The 18648-nt window shown below is 46.8% G+C and overlaps 1 protein-coding gene across 2 annotated transcripts in view; it reads right to left on the bottom strand.

Annotated features, from left to right (window-relative positions):
• The window catches only part of LOC137538763 (anillin-like), a 75679-nt gene that overhangs the window by 39818 nt on the left and 17213 nt on the right, over positions 1–18648 (bottom strand). For both annotated transcript variants that reach the window (XM_068261072.1, XM_068261073.1), the window contains exons 6-9: positions 12584–12735; positions 9894–10004; positions 4874–4985; positions 4512–4577 (exon numbers count right to left, since the gene is read on the bottom strand). In XM_068261072.1, coding sequence (XP_068117173.1) covers positions 4512–4577; positions 4874–4985; positions 9894–10004; positions 12584–12735 — 441 coding nt within the window. The remainder of the gene's footprint in view (positions 1–4511; positions 4578–4873; positions 4986–9893; positions 10005–12583; positions 12736–18648) is intronic.

Raw genomic sequence — 18648 nt, forward strand, 5'->3', positions numbered from 1 at the left:
AACCTACAGCTGAACTCTGGTCCCCTACCCTTCGTGTCCTTACCTCTCCCTCTAGATTGTAAGCCTTTGGGCAGGGTCCTCCTCCTTATGTCTCCTACCTGATCATGCACCTTCATTACTGTACACCCATCCTATGGATCTGAGTGAACTCGACTGGCCTAATCTCCATGCTCCATCCAGTGACTAAGCATTACCTTGTACTCATACTGTGCTGCGTGATCTCCATGCTCCCCTCCAGTGACTAAGCATTACCTTGTACTCATACTGTACTGTGCTGTGTGATCTCCATGCTCCATCCAGTGACTAAGCATTACCCTGTACTCATACTGTGCTGTGTGATCTCCATGCTCCATCCAGTGACTAAGCATTACCTTGTACTCATACTGTGCTGTGTGATCTCCATGCTCCCCTCCAGTGACTAAGCATTACCTTGTACTCCTACTGTGCTGTGTGATCTCCATGCTCCCATCCAGTGACTAAGCATTACCTGGTACTCATACTGTGCTGTGTGATCTCCATGCCCCATCCAGTGACTAAGCATTACCTTGTACTCATACTGTGCTGTGTGATCTCCATGCCCCATCCAGTGACTAAGCATTACCTTGTACTCATACTGTGCTGTGTGATCTCCATGCTCCCCTCCAGTGACTAAGCATTACCTTGTACTCATACTGTGCTGTGTGATCTCCATGCTCCATCCAGTGACTAAGCATTACCCGGTACTCATACTGTGCCGTGTGATCTCCATGCTCCCATCCAGTGACTAAGCATTACCTTGTACTCATACTGTGCTGTGTGATCTCCATGCTCCCCATCCAGTGACTAAGCATTACCTTGTACTCATACTGTGCTGTGTGATCTCCATGCTCCATCCAGTGACTAAGCATTACCTTGTACTCATACTGTGCTGTGTGATCTCCATCCAGTGACTAAGCATTACCCGGCACTCATACTGTGCCGTGTGATCTCCATGCTCCCATCCAGTGACTAAGCATTACCTTGTACTCATACTGTGCTGTGTGATCTCCATGCTCCCCATCCAGTGACTAAGCATTACCTTGTACTCATACTGTGCTGTGTGATCTCCATGCTCCATCCAGTGACTAAGCATTACCTTGTACTCATACTGTGCTGTGTGATCTGGTCTTTCTTGTATTCCTGTATTGTCATATTGCTGTATGTCACCCCTAAATATTGTCTGTAACCTAAACTAATGTCCAGCGCTGCGTAATATGTTGGCGCTTTATAAATACAATAAATACATTCTAGAATAGTTCTGCATGTCAACTCACTGCCCATACACGTCTATGGGCCTGTTTACAGCAGCGCTATGTTGTAACGGATTGGGTTATTCTAACTCGCTGCATGCAAGCTTTGAATCATTGTGTATGGTATAATACCCAGGTTCTATTGCTGTTCACACCCATTATAATGCATGTGTTATCCAACAGGCAAAGTGTGAATCCAGCCTCACCTGTTTAGGCAACAACTGTATGGTGTAAAGGAACATTATGGAGTAACATGTATTTTAAAATTGAGAGAAGAATAGTTCGGGAAGTGCTCCTAAATACTGCTGTATACATTTAATGCTTATCTCTTGTTTACTGTTATCAAATTCCTTTCACACTTCACTGAAGGGGACAGGCTGAGCAGGAATCATGGGGGGGGGGAGGTGGGGGAACCCTCTCCTTGCATCTGTTAACCCTGTGTGTGAGATAGGTCTCACAATCTTAACTTTTTAAGCCAAGGGCCATATCACCATTCTTGAGAGCACTAGAGGGCTGAACTGGTAAAATTAAACAGTTTTTGCTGATCGGTACACTAGGCCTGTGACATTTTGTCAAATAAAACATTTCCACGGGAAAGAACCCATTTACCATGCGCAAATAAGCACAGTGAGGGCCCTTTTCCACCAGCGCGTTTGCGCTGGCTGAATCGCAAAAACGCAAACCGCTAGCGATTCTACAATCGCTACGGTTTGCTTTTTAACATAGGAATCGCGGTAGGTCATTTCCACTACCGCGATTTGTTTTTGCCGGGAACGCGAACGCGCGGCGGAGCGATATTTGCCGCGATTTTGCTATGCAGTGCATAGCATAGCAAAATCCCTCTCACTTTAGGTGTGCTTTAAAGTGTAACTGTCGGGCATAAAATCAATTCTTTATTTTTATCTGGTAAACAAGTAATAAGGATGCTAACCAGGCAATCCAAAAGCTAAAATCACTATTACTTTTCTTGTTTATAAATGATCATTCCCCAGTTTACCTGACTCTTATTTGGTACACACAAAGTTTGGTATGCACAAAGGAAGTTGCAAGGCATGCTGGGTTGTCCTTTTTTGCTTCTCTACTTCCCCTCAGACTTAACTAATGCAGCCTGATTGGCTGAAGCCCCTTTCCCTCCTGTCTTCCCCTCCCACACCTCTGTTCCGCTCTGGTCAATATTTCTCATGCTGAGACAATGCACTTTCTACAGTGGAGGGCGGGCAAATCAGGCAGAGGAGGGTAAGGGAGGAAATGACATCAGGATTGGCTTCAAAATAGTCACAGTTAAAATGGGAAATGCTAAGAAGGATTTTCTCTTTTTTTACTGTAGAAAAATCACCAAAATCAAAACCGTGGACAGTGCAATACATATGTAAAGTAGAGCAAGAATTTATCTACTTATATATGTGTGTGTGGGGGAGAGGAGTTCTGAGATAGTATGGCTGACAGCTCCTCTTTAAGGAGAGCAGCAATCACATAGAGCACACTCAATAAAGTACCCTAGTTGTGTCTAATCCACAACTTTCCCCAGTCATAGTTAAAGAGACTAACAAAATTTTCAGCCTTATTTCTTCTATCCTATAAGTACCTATACCGGTTCTAATGTTGTCTGTCTTACTGCAGCCTTTCCTAGTTGCACAGTGGCTGTATTATCTCTGTTATATAATCTAATCTTTCCTCTGACGGCTTTTTCGGGCTCAGGCACTCAGGCAGTGATGTGCTGCTCTGCTTGTGATAAGTAGAAGATATTCACACCCTCTCCACGCCCCCTGTAGGCTCTGTGTGAGTCACAGACTGATCTCCTCTCAGCCTATCACATGCTGGTTAGCAGCCATGTCTTGTTTGTAAACACTGCCTAAAACTGGCAATTACAAGCTAGGACTGCAGCAGGGAGAGGCAGAAACAGCACAGAGGGGCCCAGGAGAACATAATGAATAGAATGGTATGCTTTTTATTGTAAGAATTTTAGAGTACAGATTCTCTTTAAGGGTTAGATTCTTAGGGGGGGGGGAAGCCAATTAACCAGCCAGGAACAGGCACTAAAAAGTTAGAGGGAAGGATCTGGATACCAGAGCCTTCCAGGTCCTCCGTTCCTCCGGTCATTCCAGCGTTGTCCAGTTGGGAAGTTATCTGACCTGCTGGATTTAATGTCTATCCAGCACTACTCTTGCAGTCATTGGAAGTATCCACATCCCCAACTACTTTAGAAGACTACAGAGTAGGGACACCAACTACCAGTACATACTGCACTATATTTGAAGTATGATAGAGTAATAAGCTATACCCACAAACCAGGGTTACCTCAAAGCCAACCACTATATAGGCAGGTGGAGAGATTAGACCTGACCCCACTCAGGAATAAGTCGCTCTCCATAAATGAGGATAAAAGTGGTTAACACCCCTCCACCAGGGTGGACTTGATATAGCGTAGTATGGATACAAAGGCGCCAAAAGGATAGAAGTATCTAAAAAGTTTAAAACATGAGGAGGCATTGGTGCCTGGCTCTTCTACTGACCACATATGCTATGACTCCATTGTAATTGCCTGATGAAGCGGGATCAAACCTGCAAAACGCGTTGCATTGTCACCCACAGTATGTAAATAAACTTCTTGTATTTCACAAACACATGGACAATTTTTGTGTCTGCTTGAAGAGGGTTAGTCCACCACTGCCGCCTCATGTTTTAAACTTTTTAGATACTTTTATCCTTTTGGCGTCTCTGTCTCCATACTACGCTACTTTAGAGGACGAGCAGATCTGTACTGCACACACATCAGTCTGGGCTCACACAGGTGCAATACAGATGCGCTTCATTGTTCCCCATAAATAAATACAAGAATTCTTCCGAAGTCTGTCTGAAGAGTACGGAATACACAGCCAGTCACATCTATGGGAGATTGCGCTGGAACAAGGAGAAGAAGGGGAGCGAAGGTTCTAGGATATCCAGATACTTCTCTCTCCATAGGCGAGTATCTCATCTGAAGCTAGAGTTTCCCCAGTTCCGCTTCGCTTTAGCAGGCACTTTTGGGATGAAGGAGGGAATGCAAGAACATGGAAGAATCTCCCAAAATGCAGATACAGATTTCCAATTTGAGATGAACACTGTAAGGCAAGACTGCCAACAACTGCCACTATACTGCCAACTGCCACCATACTGGCAACTGCCTCCATACTGCCAACTGCCACCACACTCAGCACCGAGAGGTTCTTGTGATCATGCTGATCAGCTGCTGGCCATAGTTACCTTCCTCTCTCTTGTCCTCATCCACGGCTTCACAGGACGACTGAAGATCCTCAGAGAGCAGAGAATCTGCAAGACACACAACACTCACTTAGAAAATGTCTCCCCATTACTTCCCATACACGGAATACACACGGAACATGCACCACATACTAATGATTTGTGAAGCTGCATACACACGATGACACATGACCAGAGTGGCCAATAACAGCCTCTGCTGGGAATCTAGCGCGTGTACAGCAGCCCCCAACCCCCCTTATCCACTCCACCATCATCCACCTGACATTGCTTCGGCCAAGAATCTGCAGGATTGCTTGAAGCCCCCTCTCAGACACTAGTGATAAATCTGCCCGATGGTTCCTTACCAGAGCTGCAGGTTCCTTGGAGGCGGACCTCGAGGGAGGAGACACAGTGCCCCGCTGACAGGTCAAGGGATCCATCGCTGCCTTCCAGAGAAAGTTCTGCAAACTCCGCCCCCTGTAAACACAATCACAGGGCTGACAAGAGGCAGTACAGGGCATGGATAGCTTTCTGGGATCTCTCTCTGCTCACCGATAGAGATCTACTGTATATACTCGAATACCTCGTGTATAAGTCGCCTTCAATAGTCAAGCCCCTTAAAGAGACTCTGAGGCCTCCAAAAATGACCCCTTATTCTAGCCAATCCCGTTAAGCATTAATGGCTTAGCTGAAACCCCGCTATCCCACGGCAAAATGAGGCTTTATTCACCCCCAAGTACCGGGGCAAAAATACATGACTTTCCTGGTCGTGGATTTTGCTGACCAGGGAGGCAGAGCTTTGAGCTGCAGCACTGCCTCAACCAGGAAGGAGCCCCGCAATTTGCCCCGGGCATTTCAGGGTGATTAAAGTCTCGTTTTGCCACGGGATAGCGACGTTTCAGCTAAGCCATTAATGCTTAACAGGACTGGCTTTTTGGAGGCTTCAGTCTCTCTTTAAGCTGGAATTTTTTATTCACTCAAGTATAAGTCTACCCAGCAAAGTTAAGGGTTGCATTTGGGGACCCGGAGGGGTGGATGATTGCACAACATACAGTATTGTAACCATTAATCCCTCCTGTCCCTTCAGTGCAGCCAATACCTCCTCCCGGCCCCCAAGTGCAGCAATTATTCCCTCCCTTCCAGCAGCCCAGTATTTCCCATCTGCCCCTTTCCTTGGTAATTGTTGTGGCCGGGACTTTCACGCCTGTGTTGTCTTGGCATTTCCTTTGCTCAAAGTACCACTTTGTACTTAGTACCAAAGTTCCTCAAAGTTCTCACTTACCACTGGGTACATTGCTGCAAATGGGAATGTCACTATTAGTACACACATTAATCAGTGTGCTCAGTGTTTCCAGTGACTAGTGTATAAGTCATCCCCTATACTTTTATGATGTGAATCAGACCTAAATTTCTAGACTTATACTTGGAAATATACAGTAAATTCTACTTTCATACTCTTGCACAGAAGTTTTCTAAACTCTGCAGAGATCGGGCAACTGGGATTTCAGAGTATACGCTTTCCGCACAAAACCCTCCCACTTTACCTGTGCTTGTAAGATCATAGAGCTCACCACAAGCGCAGATGTGAGGCAGAGAAAGCGGTTTATACAAGAAAGAACATTCAGAGGTGAAGCCAGCGGTGCTTCCCTCTGACCTGACACTTTTAGAAGGAGCAAAGGCAGAAGAAATGAATGTATGCGAATAAGCCTACAAATGGGCTATTTCAGTCTGGCCACATGGAGAGCAATAATGTGCAATTTCTGGGAATGGAGATGCACTTTAGACTGCTAAGCATGTAACAAAAGCTTTCGGATCTCCCCTGAAACATTTTTATTGGATAAAGTCTCCCGAATTTGATTGCACCGTCTGCACATGTAAATATTACTGGCGGTTAGTGAATCAGCTCCACAGTCATACAGAAGTCCAGGATGCTGCAGAGTACCAAACATATCCTGGATGTGGAGCCAGATGTGGCTCTTTTGATGGCAGCATCTGACTTGCATAGAAATCAGTAGCGGTTGTTTATTCACTAAGCTACACGGCTCAAGAAGCGCAGCTCAGTGTGGCAGCGCAAATAACATTTTCAAAGTAGGCACGTTACTGCTGTAGCATGATGTACTACTAACTTACACTACCCCAAAACTAACGGCTGCTCCAATTGTTCCACTCTGGGCCCTGTCAGGTCCAGCGACTTTACAGGACGAGAGATCCTCGCACTTTGATTGGCTTGACAGGCAGCCTATTGGGCCAAAGTGTGGGGATCTCGTCCTACAAAACAAATCAACCCCCAAGTCAGCTAGTTAATTGTACAAGCTGTTAGTCGGTATTTCTCCTGTCTGGCTCTTGGGGAAATTGCTGATGTTGCTGAAACCCAAGAGAAGCTGAAACCGGGTCTGACACTTCCGCTGCCCGGGGGATCAACTGTGTACACATCACCATGGCAACAGGGACGCGAGCCCTACTGTCCCAGTGTGACACATCTTGTATGGCTATCGCGGAATTACATTTTAAAATGTGGCGTTTATGGCTTTCTCGGCCAAAAAGGTTCCTGACCCCTGCCCTACACTGATCGCTCCAATCAAAGAGCGAAAGGCTCAAGTTTACACAGTATTTGCGGTTTAACCTCCTTGGCGGTAACCCCGAGTCAGGCTCGGAGTAAAAGAAAAAAAGTTGCTGGGAGTGGCAATCCCAGGGAGGTGAGTCTGTGCAGGGGCTGCCGATCTCTCTGCAGTATGTCCTTTTCCTGCTTTCGTATCTGAAAGCACGTGAAAAAAAAAAAATTTAGGCCTCTCGCACACTATATGCGATTCCGATTTTTAATACAATGCAATTTTTTGATTCAGATTAAAAAACACAGCAGCACGCAGTACGTTTTTTTTTTTATCGGAATGAAAATCTGATTGCATTAATAAAAAAAAGATTTAAAAAAAAAAAATCGCAATTGCATGCAGTGTGCAGGAGGCCCGAGACCCTAATAATCAGGAAATAATCATCAGGGAGGTTAATAAGCAGTCTTTTGCATACAGCTATGAAGACCTATAGGACAGAACATGTACAGGAATAAAACACTCACATCCAGATGGTTAGTAGTGTGTGCAGCAGTCAGCCTAGCACAACACAGACAGGCACACCTGTAGCAATTCAAATTGCCTTATAGGTCTGTAGCGCTATATGCTGGAGATTGCATGGACTGTATCTAGGCCGACATGCTGTATGGAAAGGACTTTCTCCTCACGGAGTGATCGATTCACTGGGGACTTTTGGCTGAGTGGGTACCGCTGGCCGTCACTTCTGCCATGCTGTACCTGGCCTTGGAAAGGACTTTCTCCTCACGGATTTACTGGGAGAACCGCCGGCTGTCACTTTTGAATCATTTTACATTTCTAAATACCGTAAACATGATCATTTTCCAGCATCTTTTGACGTTCGGGTAGTTTCTGACCTATAGGGCACGACGTTTTGGGTCTGTGCCCCTTCTGATTGGCTGAGGAGTAAGGGTCTGTGCCGCCTGTGCCGCCCATGAATAGCTCCTCCCCAGCTATGTGACGCCCATGAATAGCAGACGCCCTCACCCTCCTCCCCAGCTATGTGCCACCCATGAATAGCAGACGCCCTCTTCCCCAGCTATGTGACGTCCATGAATAGCAGACGCCCTCCTTCCCAGCTATGTGCCGCCCATGAATAGTAGACGCCCTCCTCCCCAGCTATGTGACGCCCATGAATAGCAGACGCCCTCACCCTCCTCCCCAGCTATGTGACACCCATGAATAGCAGACGTCCTCACCCTCCTCCCCAGCTATGTGACGTCCATGAATAGCAGATGCCCTCCTCCCCAGCTATGTGACTCCCATGAATAGCAGACACCCTCCTCCCCAGCTATGTGACACCCATGAATAGCAGACGTCCTCACCCTCCTCCCCAGCTATGTGACACCCATGAATAGCAGACGTCCTCACCCTCCTCCCCAGCTATGTGACACCCATGAATAGCAGACGCCCTCCTCCCCAGCTGTGACGCCCATGAATAGCAGACGCCCTCACCCTCCTCCCAAGCTATGTGACACCCATAAATAGACGCCCTCACCCTCCTCCCCAGCTATGTGACACCCATGAATAGCAGACGCCCTCCTCCCAGGCTATGTGACGCCCATTAATAGATGCCCTCACCCTCCCCCCCAGCTATGTGCCACCCATGAATAGCAGACGCCCTCCTCCCCAGCTATGTGACGCCCATGAATAGCAGACGCCCTCATCCTCCCACCCCAGCTATGTGAAGCCCATGAATAGCTGACGCCCTCAACCTTCTCCCCAGCTATGTGACACCCATGAATAGCTGACGCCCTCAACCTTCTCCCCAGCTATGTGACACCCATGAATAGCAGACCCCCTCCTCCCCAGCTATGTGACACCCATGAATAGCAGACGCCCTCCTCCCCAGCTGTGACGCCCATGGATAGAAGACGCCCTCCTCCCCAGCTATGTGACGCCCATGAACAGCAGACGCCCTCACCCTCCTCCCCAGCTATGTGCCGCCCATGAACAGCAGACGCCCTCACCCTCCTCCCCAGCTATGTGAAACCCATAAATAGACGCCCTCACCCTCCTCCCCAGCTATGTGACGCCCATGAATAGCAATAACTTACACTAGAGTCAGACTGAGCATCTGGAGGAGGTCCCATTTTCACTCGCCCTCTTCCTTTCTTCACCCGTCGCAGTCTTTTCTCCCTGCCGAGGCTCTGCAGACCAGGGAGGGGGTGGCAAGGTAAGTGGTGGAGAGAGGTAACAGGAACAGCTGTGCTCCACCACCGGAATACCACCGGTGATACTGTGCTCCACCACCGGTGATACTGTGCTCCACCACCGGTGATACTGTGCTCCACCACCGGTGATACTGTGCTCCACCTCCGGTGATACTGTGCTCCACCTCCGGTGATACTGTGCTCCACCTCCGGTGATACTGTGCTCCACCTCCGGTGATACTCTGGCATTAAACTCCAGCTGTGTACAGCAAGTGGTCCAGAACTCCGTGCTGTGCTAGTGGTCACTCATCACCAGTGCAATAACTGACACCGCTGTGCACTAAGCCACTACCTCACTGAGCGAGTCACCCGCCACTATCACTCAACATCATGCACCATCCTTCTAGGGGTTGCCCTGCCTAGGAGAACTCATGGAGAAGCATGTGATTAGTCTGATCAGCTGACAGATTTTTAAGGCTCTGATTTGCTGGTCCTGATCATGTGTTACACCAGGAAGTCATCACAGCAAATCAGAACCTTAAAAATCTCATTCAGCTGATCAGACTGATCACATGCTTCTCCGTAAGTTCTCCTAGGCAGGGCCTACATCCTATCACAACTCTGATGCCTCCTCTGTATAGTCTTACCTCGCTGCCTTGGTCCTCCAGCCGTCTCTTTCGCTGCCTTATAGACTGAACCCTCCAGGGATTAGTATGATCTACGACCGAACACACCATGGCGAGTTCCTCCTGCCGTTCCTAAATCAACAGAAACAGAGGACGACAAGGATTACATGGCTAAAAGCACCTGAGTCATTTCTGTGGCCTGGTTCTGTCAAATGGAAGGTCTCAGCCCTGTGTACGTTTTTCTTGATCTTAAAAGAGAGCACGATTTTTTTTTAAGTACACCTTGCTAAAGGCTGGTTTCACACTACAAACTGGCGTTAGGTGCCAGGGCTGTGGAGTTGGTACAAAAATCCACCGACTCCGACTCCTCTAATTTGCATTTTACAATCTTGTTGATTAACAGTATGTAACATGAAATTTGTCTCTTAACTGCCAACGCTTAGGAATTTTAAAAGACGACTGAAGTGAGAAGGATATGTAGACTACTATATTTATTCCCTTTAGTCATAGACTACAACCAGTCCTTGGTAAGAGTACTTGTAAAAGGTACAGGCCGGAACAAAGAACATCTATCAGGCCCTAGGCAATGTAAGTGTGGGTACATGTAAGAGTGATGTGCAGGTACTCTGCAGGGGAATGAGGGGATTCTTCCTCTATTACACATTCTTCATGCACAATCTGAACATGGATCAGGCCCTAGGCAATGTGACTGTGGGTACATGTAAGAATGATGTGCAGGTACTCTGCAGGGGAATGAGGAGATTCTTCCTCTATTACACATTCTTCATGCACAATCTGAACATGGATCAGGCCCTAGGCAATGTAACTGTGGGTACATGTAAGAGTGATGTGCAGGTACTCTGCAGGGGAATAAGGAGATTCTTCCTCTATTACACATTCTTCATGCACGATCTGAACCAGGTTTATGGGTGATAGACAACACCTCTGTGTTCAATGTGCACAGCATTCTCAGTGGATTCCCTGCAGCTCTGTGGGGAGTGCATATGTAGAGTATAGTACTACTGTGTAACAAAGTAAACCTGAGACAGATGAAATTAAAGTTGTATACATACCTGGGGCTTCCTCCAGCACCCTTCAGGCTAATCAGTCCCTCGCTGTCCTCCTCCGCCACCTGGATCTTCTGCTATGAGTCCAGGTACTTGAGCCAGTCTGGCGTAGTGCGCATGCACACACTCCGCCGCCAGGAGCATACTACACCTGTGCAGCACTATTGCGCAGGTGCAGAATGTTCCTGGCTGTGGGAGCGGCATGCGGCCGGACTGCGCTGACTGGCTGAATTACCAGGACTCATAGCAGAAGATCCAGGTGGTGCAGGAGGACAGCGAGGGACTGATAAGCCTGAAGGGGGCTGGAAGAGTGTGTATAAAAAAAATTTCTTTTCATCCTTCTCAGGTACCATTTAATTCGTAGTCACCAAACCAAATTTTAACATATCAAATTATTTGATTTCATGGGCAAAGGGAGTGCATACATTTGCATAAATCAGAAACGCAGAATTATTTCCATCTCGTTGACCATCTCTATTAGTGACACAGCTACACATCAGGCTTTATTCTTACAGCATAGATGTTATTTAGTATATATAAGAGATTCCTGTGTACACATCATATATACAGTCACAATCAGATATGTATATATGACTTTAAAAATACGGGGACTGCTTTATTGCAGCAGCACAAGTAACTAATTTTGATTGGTTTATTTCATTTTTGTGGACTAAGCACAGCTATTACTGTATATATAAATTATTTAGGATGACTATTATCTGAGAAATAGAACATTTTATCATATTTTCTATTTTAATTACAGTTTAAATTCATTAGGAGTCGGAGCATTTTTTCCCGACTCCAGGCACCCAAAATTGCCCCGACTCCGACTCCACAGCCCTGTTAGGTGCGCCTGCCGCATCGGCAAAAACAGGCCTTCAGGGAACACCACGCTAGTACACGGTGTTCCCCATCTGGCATTCGGCCAAACGGTGTGACGCGCTCGCAGTCTCTTCCTGTTCCGGGGGAATGCAGAAGTACACAGAAGCGTATTGTAAAAATATGCTTCCTCGCATACGCGCCACAATGCAAACGTGTTTAAAAAAAAAACCTGCGCCGCCATAAACTAACATGACTTCTGGGCCGATTCAGATCGCTGCAGGAGCCCCGCCAGTAACGTGGGCAGTAAATCAGGCACTTCCGGCGCAGCGTACTGCAACATGGGAAGTATGAACTTCCCCATAGACTTTCATTAGGCTGCAGTAGCAGTGCGGCAATTTGCAGCACCGCATTGCCACAGTGTGAAAGGGCCCTACTTGGACAACCCTAAGAGGGATATGAAGGCTGTCATATTTATTTCCTTTTAAACAATGCACATTCCCTGGCTGTGCTGTTGCCCTTCTGCCTTTAATAATTTAGCCTTAGACCCTGAACAAGCATGCAGATCGGATGTGTTTCAGACACTACTGATGCATGAAAGATCAGCAGAATGCCAGGCAACTGGTATTGTTTAAAAATAAATAAGACAATCGGTCTGGATGGCCTTCTCCTGTAGAGACTGTTTGGCTATCTGCCAGGTAGCAGACCCACAAGGTTAGAGAAGCTCTTTGCTCCAGGGGACTGTTGAAGACTTGTGCATAGTTTAATTTTTCTTTGTAGGAATCACAGGTAGGGCACAAGTCACCAGGCTGACATCTGGCTGACCTTGCGGAGGCGGCTGGCGGTCTCCTCGCTGGGCGGGTTGTCCTCATAGGCAGGCAGGACGCGGCGTGGAGCTAAAGTGCTTTGAGCGACAGGAAGTAGACTTTCTGTATCGTTGTCCTGAGGTTCCACCATAGAGCTCTGGTTACTGTGTTCTGGGAGAGACAAGACGGAAAACATACAATCACAGGAAGGATGCACACAGTCCTGTACAATCAAGTGACTGGCCATATGTCCGTATGTATTACCAAGGGACGGCTCATGCATACCAACATCTGTCTCTACATGTATAGTTAGATGTATTGGGAAGAAAAAAAAAGAAAAGAAAAAAAACATACGTCCATCGAGTTCAACCAGAAAATAAAGTACAACACCAGCCTGCTCCCTCACATATCCCTGCTGATCCAGAGGAAGGCACAACACCAGCCTGCTCCCTCACATATCCCTGCTGATCCAGAGGAAGGCACAACACCAGCCTGCTCCCTCACATATCCCTGCTGATCCAGAGGAAGGCACAACACCAGCCTGCTCCCTCACATATCCCTGCTGATCCAGAGGAAGGCACACCACCAGCCTGCTTCCTCACATATCCCTGCTGATCCAGAGGAAGGCACAACACCAGCCTGCTTCCTCACATATCTCTGCTGATCCAGAGGAAGGCACAACACCAGCCTGCTCCCTCACATATCCCTGCTGATCCAGAGGAAGGCACAACACCAGCCTGCTTCCTCACATATCCCTGCTGATCCAGAGGAAGGCACAACACCAGCCTGCTCCCTCACATATCCCTGCTGATCCAGAGGAAGGCACAACACCAGCCTGCTCCCTCACATATCCCTGCTGATCCAGAGGAAGGCACTACACCAGCCTGCTCCCTCACATATCCCTGCTGATCCAGAGGAAGGCACTACACCAGCCTGCTCCCTCACATATCCCTGCTGATCCAAAGGAAAGTACAACACCAGCCTGCCCCCTCACATATCCCTGCTGATCCAGAGGAAGGCACAACACCAGCCTGCTCCCTCACATATCCCTGCTGATCCAGAGGAAGGCACAACACCAGCCTGCTGCCTCACATGTCCCTGCTGATCCACAGGAAGGCACAACACCAGCCTGCTCCCTCACATATCCCTGCTGATCCAGAGGAAGGCACAACACCAGCCTGCACCCTCACATATCACTGCTGATCCAGAGGAAGGTACAACACCAGCCTGCTCCCTCACATATCCCTGCCGATCCAGAGGAAGGCACACCACCAGCCTGCACCCTCACATATCCCTGCTGATCCAGAGGAAGGCACAACACCAGCCTGCACCCTCACATATCTCTGCTGATCCAGAGGAAGGCACAACACCAGCCTGCACCCTCACATATCCCTGCTGATCCAGAGGAAGGCACAACACCAGCCTGCACCCTCACATATCCCTGCTGATCCAGAGGAAGGCGCAACACCAGCCTGCTCCCTCACATATACCTGCTGATCCAGAGGAAGGCATGGTCCAATTAGCCCCTAAAGGGAAAAAGACCTCTTTACTTACGGTAAAGTCTTTTCCGGTAGTCATGAGGACAGCACCCCTGGATGAGAGACCCATCTCCTTCCGCACTGTGGACAGGAAACTGTTAAAACAAACATTTGCATAAGCAATAGGCAGCAGTACATAAGATACATTCAGGCCATAGTACCTCAGTTAATACAAAAGATGACACGGACATAAATCCTGCTTACACAAATACTTATCTTCTTTTCCACCCAATTAAGGGCGGGTTGCAGGGGTGCTGTCCTCATGACTACCGGAAAAGACTTTACCGTAAGTAAAGAGGTCTTTCCCAGAACGTCATTTCGGACAGCACCCCTGGATGAGACGATATACAAGAGATAAAGGTTTAGGGTGGGACCACTGCTTGCAACACCTTTCGCCCAAAGGATAGATCTGTGCTTGCAGAAACGTTCAGACGATAGTGCTTCACAAATGTATTGTGACTTGCCCAGGTTGCAGCTCTACAAATCTGATCTATGGAGGCCCCTGCCCTCTCTGCCCAAGATGTTGAAATACCTCTGGTAGAGTGAGCCTTAATAGTTGTCTTCAGTTGTTTTCCCTGAAGTTGGTATGCTGAAACAATTGTTTGCCTAATCCATCGTGCCAACGTAGTTTTGGAAGCTCTATTACCTCTGGATTTTCCTGCGAACAGAACGAAAATTGCCTCTGTTTTCCTCCAGGAAACAGTACGCTCTAGGTAGTGAATAAGACACCTTCTGACATCCAGATTATGGAGCTTTTTTTCCTTGTCATTCGATGGATTCTCACAAAAGGATGGTAGGAAAATTTCCTGATTCCTATGAAACGAAGACACTACCTTTGGAAGGAACAACATATCTGGTCGCAGTGTTATCCTATCCTCAGAAATCATGCAGTAAGGTTCCTTTATGGATAGTGCTTGTAATTCCCCTATTCTCCTAGCACTAGTAATTGCTAGAAGAAAAATAGTTTTAAGCGTTAGATATTTGTCTGAAATCTGCTCTAAAGGCTCAAACGGAGACTCACATAAGGCTTGAAGGACAGTATTCAAGTCCCAGGCTGGAACTCTAGATCTAGTTGTAGGTTTCAACCTTTTTAATGCTTGAAAAAAACGGATCACCAGATCTTCTTGTGCCAATCTTCTTTCCAAAAAGACACTTAGGGCTGAGACCTGTACCTTAAGTGTACTGACACTGAGACCTTTTTTGTACCCACACTGAAGGAATTCCAGAATAGACTTGAGTGAAGATGTATTGGATGATCTTTCCAAACACCAGTTATTAAACACTCTCCATGCCTTTTGGTAAATCACACGGGTAACCTTCTTTCTACTTTGTATTAAAGTCTGTGATAATTCGTCTGAGAAACCCTTCGATTTTAACATCTCCCATTCAGGTTCCATGCTGATAGGTGAAGGCGACCCAGATCTGGATGGACAATTGGTCCTTGTGTCAATAGATTCGGTAAAAGTGGAAATGTGACTGGTGCTGATACTGCTAGTAATTGAAGACCTGTGTACCATGCTCGTTTCGGCCATAGAGGAGCAATCAGTATAACCTGTGCTTTGTCCTGAATAACCTTCCTTATTACTCTTGGGATTAACTGAATTGGGGGAAATGCGTACATTAATGCATTCCCCCAATTGATCGTGAAGGCATCTATTACCCAAGGAGCATCCTCTGGGTAAAGGGAACAGAACCTTGGACACTTTGCATTGATCCTTCTGGCAAAGAGATCCACCTCTGGATGTCCCCACTGAGCAACAATCTCCTGGAATATCCCTTGATCCAGGGACCATTCTTTCTGGTCCAGCCTTTTTCTGCTGAGACAGTCTGCCGTCTGATTTGACGTCCCCTTCAAGTGTACAGCAGTTAGAGAGCTGAGGTTTGCCTCTGACCAGAAAAGGATCCTTGCGGACTGCTTCCATAGACTCCTGCTCCTCGTACCCCCCTGTCTGTTCAAGAAGGCCACAACACTCCTGTTGTCCGTCTTTATTAGGACATGAGAATCTCTGATCTGTGTACTGAAATGTTGTAAGGCCCGCCATACAGCCTCTAACTCCCTGTTGTTTGAGGATTGCAAACTTACTTCCGTAGACCACTGACCCTGTGCTGGTAGGAAATTCAGGTGGGCTCCCCAGCCCCATGAACTGGCGTCTGTTGTTATTGTTGTCTGAACTGGGTAACTCCAAAGGCGTCCCGTGGATAGATGAGTGTGGTTCTGCCACCACATCAAAGACACTTTTATGCTGTGAGGCACTAATACCTTCCTGTCTAGTGCTGTAAGTGACTTGTTCCAGGATCTGAGGATCCACAGTTGAAGGAACCTGGAGTGGAACTGTCCCCACTGGACCGCTGGAAAGGAAGCGGTGAGAAGACCTAGTAGAGCCATAGCCTTTCTCAATGATATGCTTCTTGATTTCTGAAATGAAAAGACAGTATTAAAAATCGTGCATTTTTTTCTGGAAGGCAAAAACAGTCTTTCCTCCCTAGTAGATACGTCAAACCCCAAAAATTCTATAAGCTGGGAAGGGATTAATGAAGATTTCTCCCAGTTAATAATCCAGCCCAGATGCTGTAGGAGGTCTATCGTAGTTTCAATATGCCTGTTAACCTGATCAGGTGAACTACCCCATAATAGGAAATCATCAAGATAACCAATAATGTTAACGCCTTTCTGTCTAAGAACTGCCAGGACCTCAGACATCACTTTGGTGAATAACCATGGGGCTGAAGATAATCCAAAAGGTAAAGCATTGAACTGGTAATGTCTTACCTCTGTCTCCATCTGTATAGCGAACCTTAGGTACTGCTGTGAGGATGGATGTATTGGCAGGTGGAGATAGGCATCCTTTAGGTCTAGGGATGCTAGATAATCCTCCCTTTGTAACACACGAATTACTGACTGGATGTTGTCCATCCTGAATCTCCTGTACTTTACTGATTGGTTCAGATTTTTTAGGTTTAGGATAAAACGAAACTTGCCCTGTGGCTTCTTTACTAGAAAAAACCGGGGAATAGAAACCCTGTTCCCTTTGGCATCTTGGAACCTCTCGAATTACTCTTTTCTGTAGAAGGGAGAGAACTTCCTGTTGCAGAGCAAAAGCTTTTTCTGGATTCTTTGGGCGGGGAGTAAGACAGAACTGAGTTGGGGGCAGATGACTGAATTCTATACTGTAACCCTCCAATATTACCCTTAGCAACCACTGGTTTGAAAATAGAGGTTGCCACAATTCGAAGAAGTTTGCAATTCTCCCCCCTACTGGGATCCTGGCGTCATTGTTTATCTGGCTTTTTTGAGGGAACAAAATTGGATCTGGGCTTTTGTGGTCTATAAGGGGCCCATCTTTTACCCTTAGAGGACCTGGGATCTGGCTCGTTTTTGGGTGAAGGACGAAAGGGACGTTTGTTCTGAAAAGGTCTCCTTTTAATTGGAAAATTTTTCTTTTTATCTGCTGTTCTGTCCAAGGTATCATCCAACTTTGAGCCAAAAAGCAAACCTCCCTCACATGGGATGCCGCACAACTTTGACTTTGAAGCAGTGTCACCATTCCAAGTTTTCACCCATACTCCTCTTCTTGCTGAATTAACTAAAGCTGTAGTTCTAGCAGTTAACTTAACTGTATCATCTGAGGCATCAATCAAATAATTAGAAGCATTCAAAACTTTAGGAAAGTCATTTAAAATCTCCTCCCTAGGTACTCCTGAAGCAATCTTGTTCTGTACCTCCAAAAGCCAGGTCCTTAAAGATCTGCTTACAGCTGTGGAGGCTATGGCAGGCTTAAATGTTAGAGAAGAAGATTCCCATGCTCTTCTTAAGATATTGTCCATTTTCTTATCAATTGGATCTTTAAGATTCCCAAAGTCTTCAAAGAGCAAATCAGTCTTTTTTGACACCCTTGAGAAAGATGGATCCAACTTAGGCGGAACACCCCAAAACCCCTGGTCCTCCGGACTGAAAGGGTACCGTCTGGACAGGGATTTGGGCCAGAAGGCCCTCTTTTCAGGGTTATCCCATTCCTTTTGAATCATAAGCTTAAGAGTATTATGGACTGGGATAAACCTGGACTGGGGATCCGCCAAGCCTTCATACATCTCATCCAGAGGTGTCAATGATTGCTGCTCAGACCTGATACCCATCGTGTCATGCATGGCAATTAATAAGTCCTTCATTAATTCGGGTGAAAATGCAAACTTAGGTTTATCTGGCCTAGATAAATCATCCTCCTCATTAGAAATCTCCTCAAAAGGTGAAATCTCCCCTTCTGATAAACCCGAACCCTCTATATCGCTCTCTCTTCTCAGTCTCCTAGGAGGTACGGAAGGAACTACAGGTACCTCTGGAGAAGACGGATTAATTACTATAGGTATTGGATCTACAGCAGTACTGGTTCCAGCGATATCTGAAGCAGCTGAAGCGGTAGAGGCAATGGCTGACTCCTTAATTTCTTTAATTGCTGAGGACATCTCGGCCCGCATCCAACCCATTAAGTCCTTGAATATAACAGGAGACTCCTCCTTAACAAGCTTATCTGTACAATGTCGGCACAAC

The sequence above is a fragment of the Hyperolius riggenbachi genome, chromosome 11 (assembly GCF_040937935.1).
Source record: "Hyperolius riggenbachi isolate aHypRig1 chromosome 11, aHypRig1.pri, whole genome shotgun sequence".
NCBI lineage: Eukaryota > Metazoa > Chordata > Amphibia > Anura > Hyperoliidae > Hyperolius > Hyperolius riggenbachi.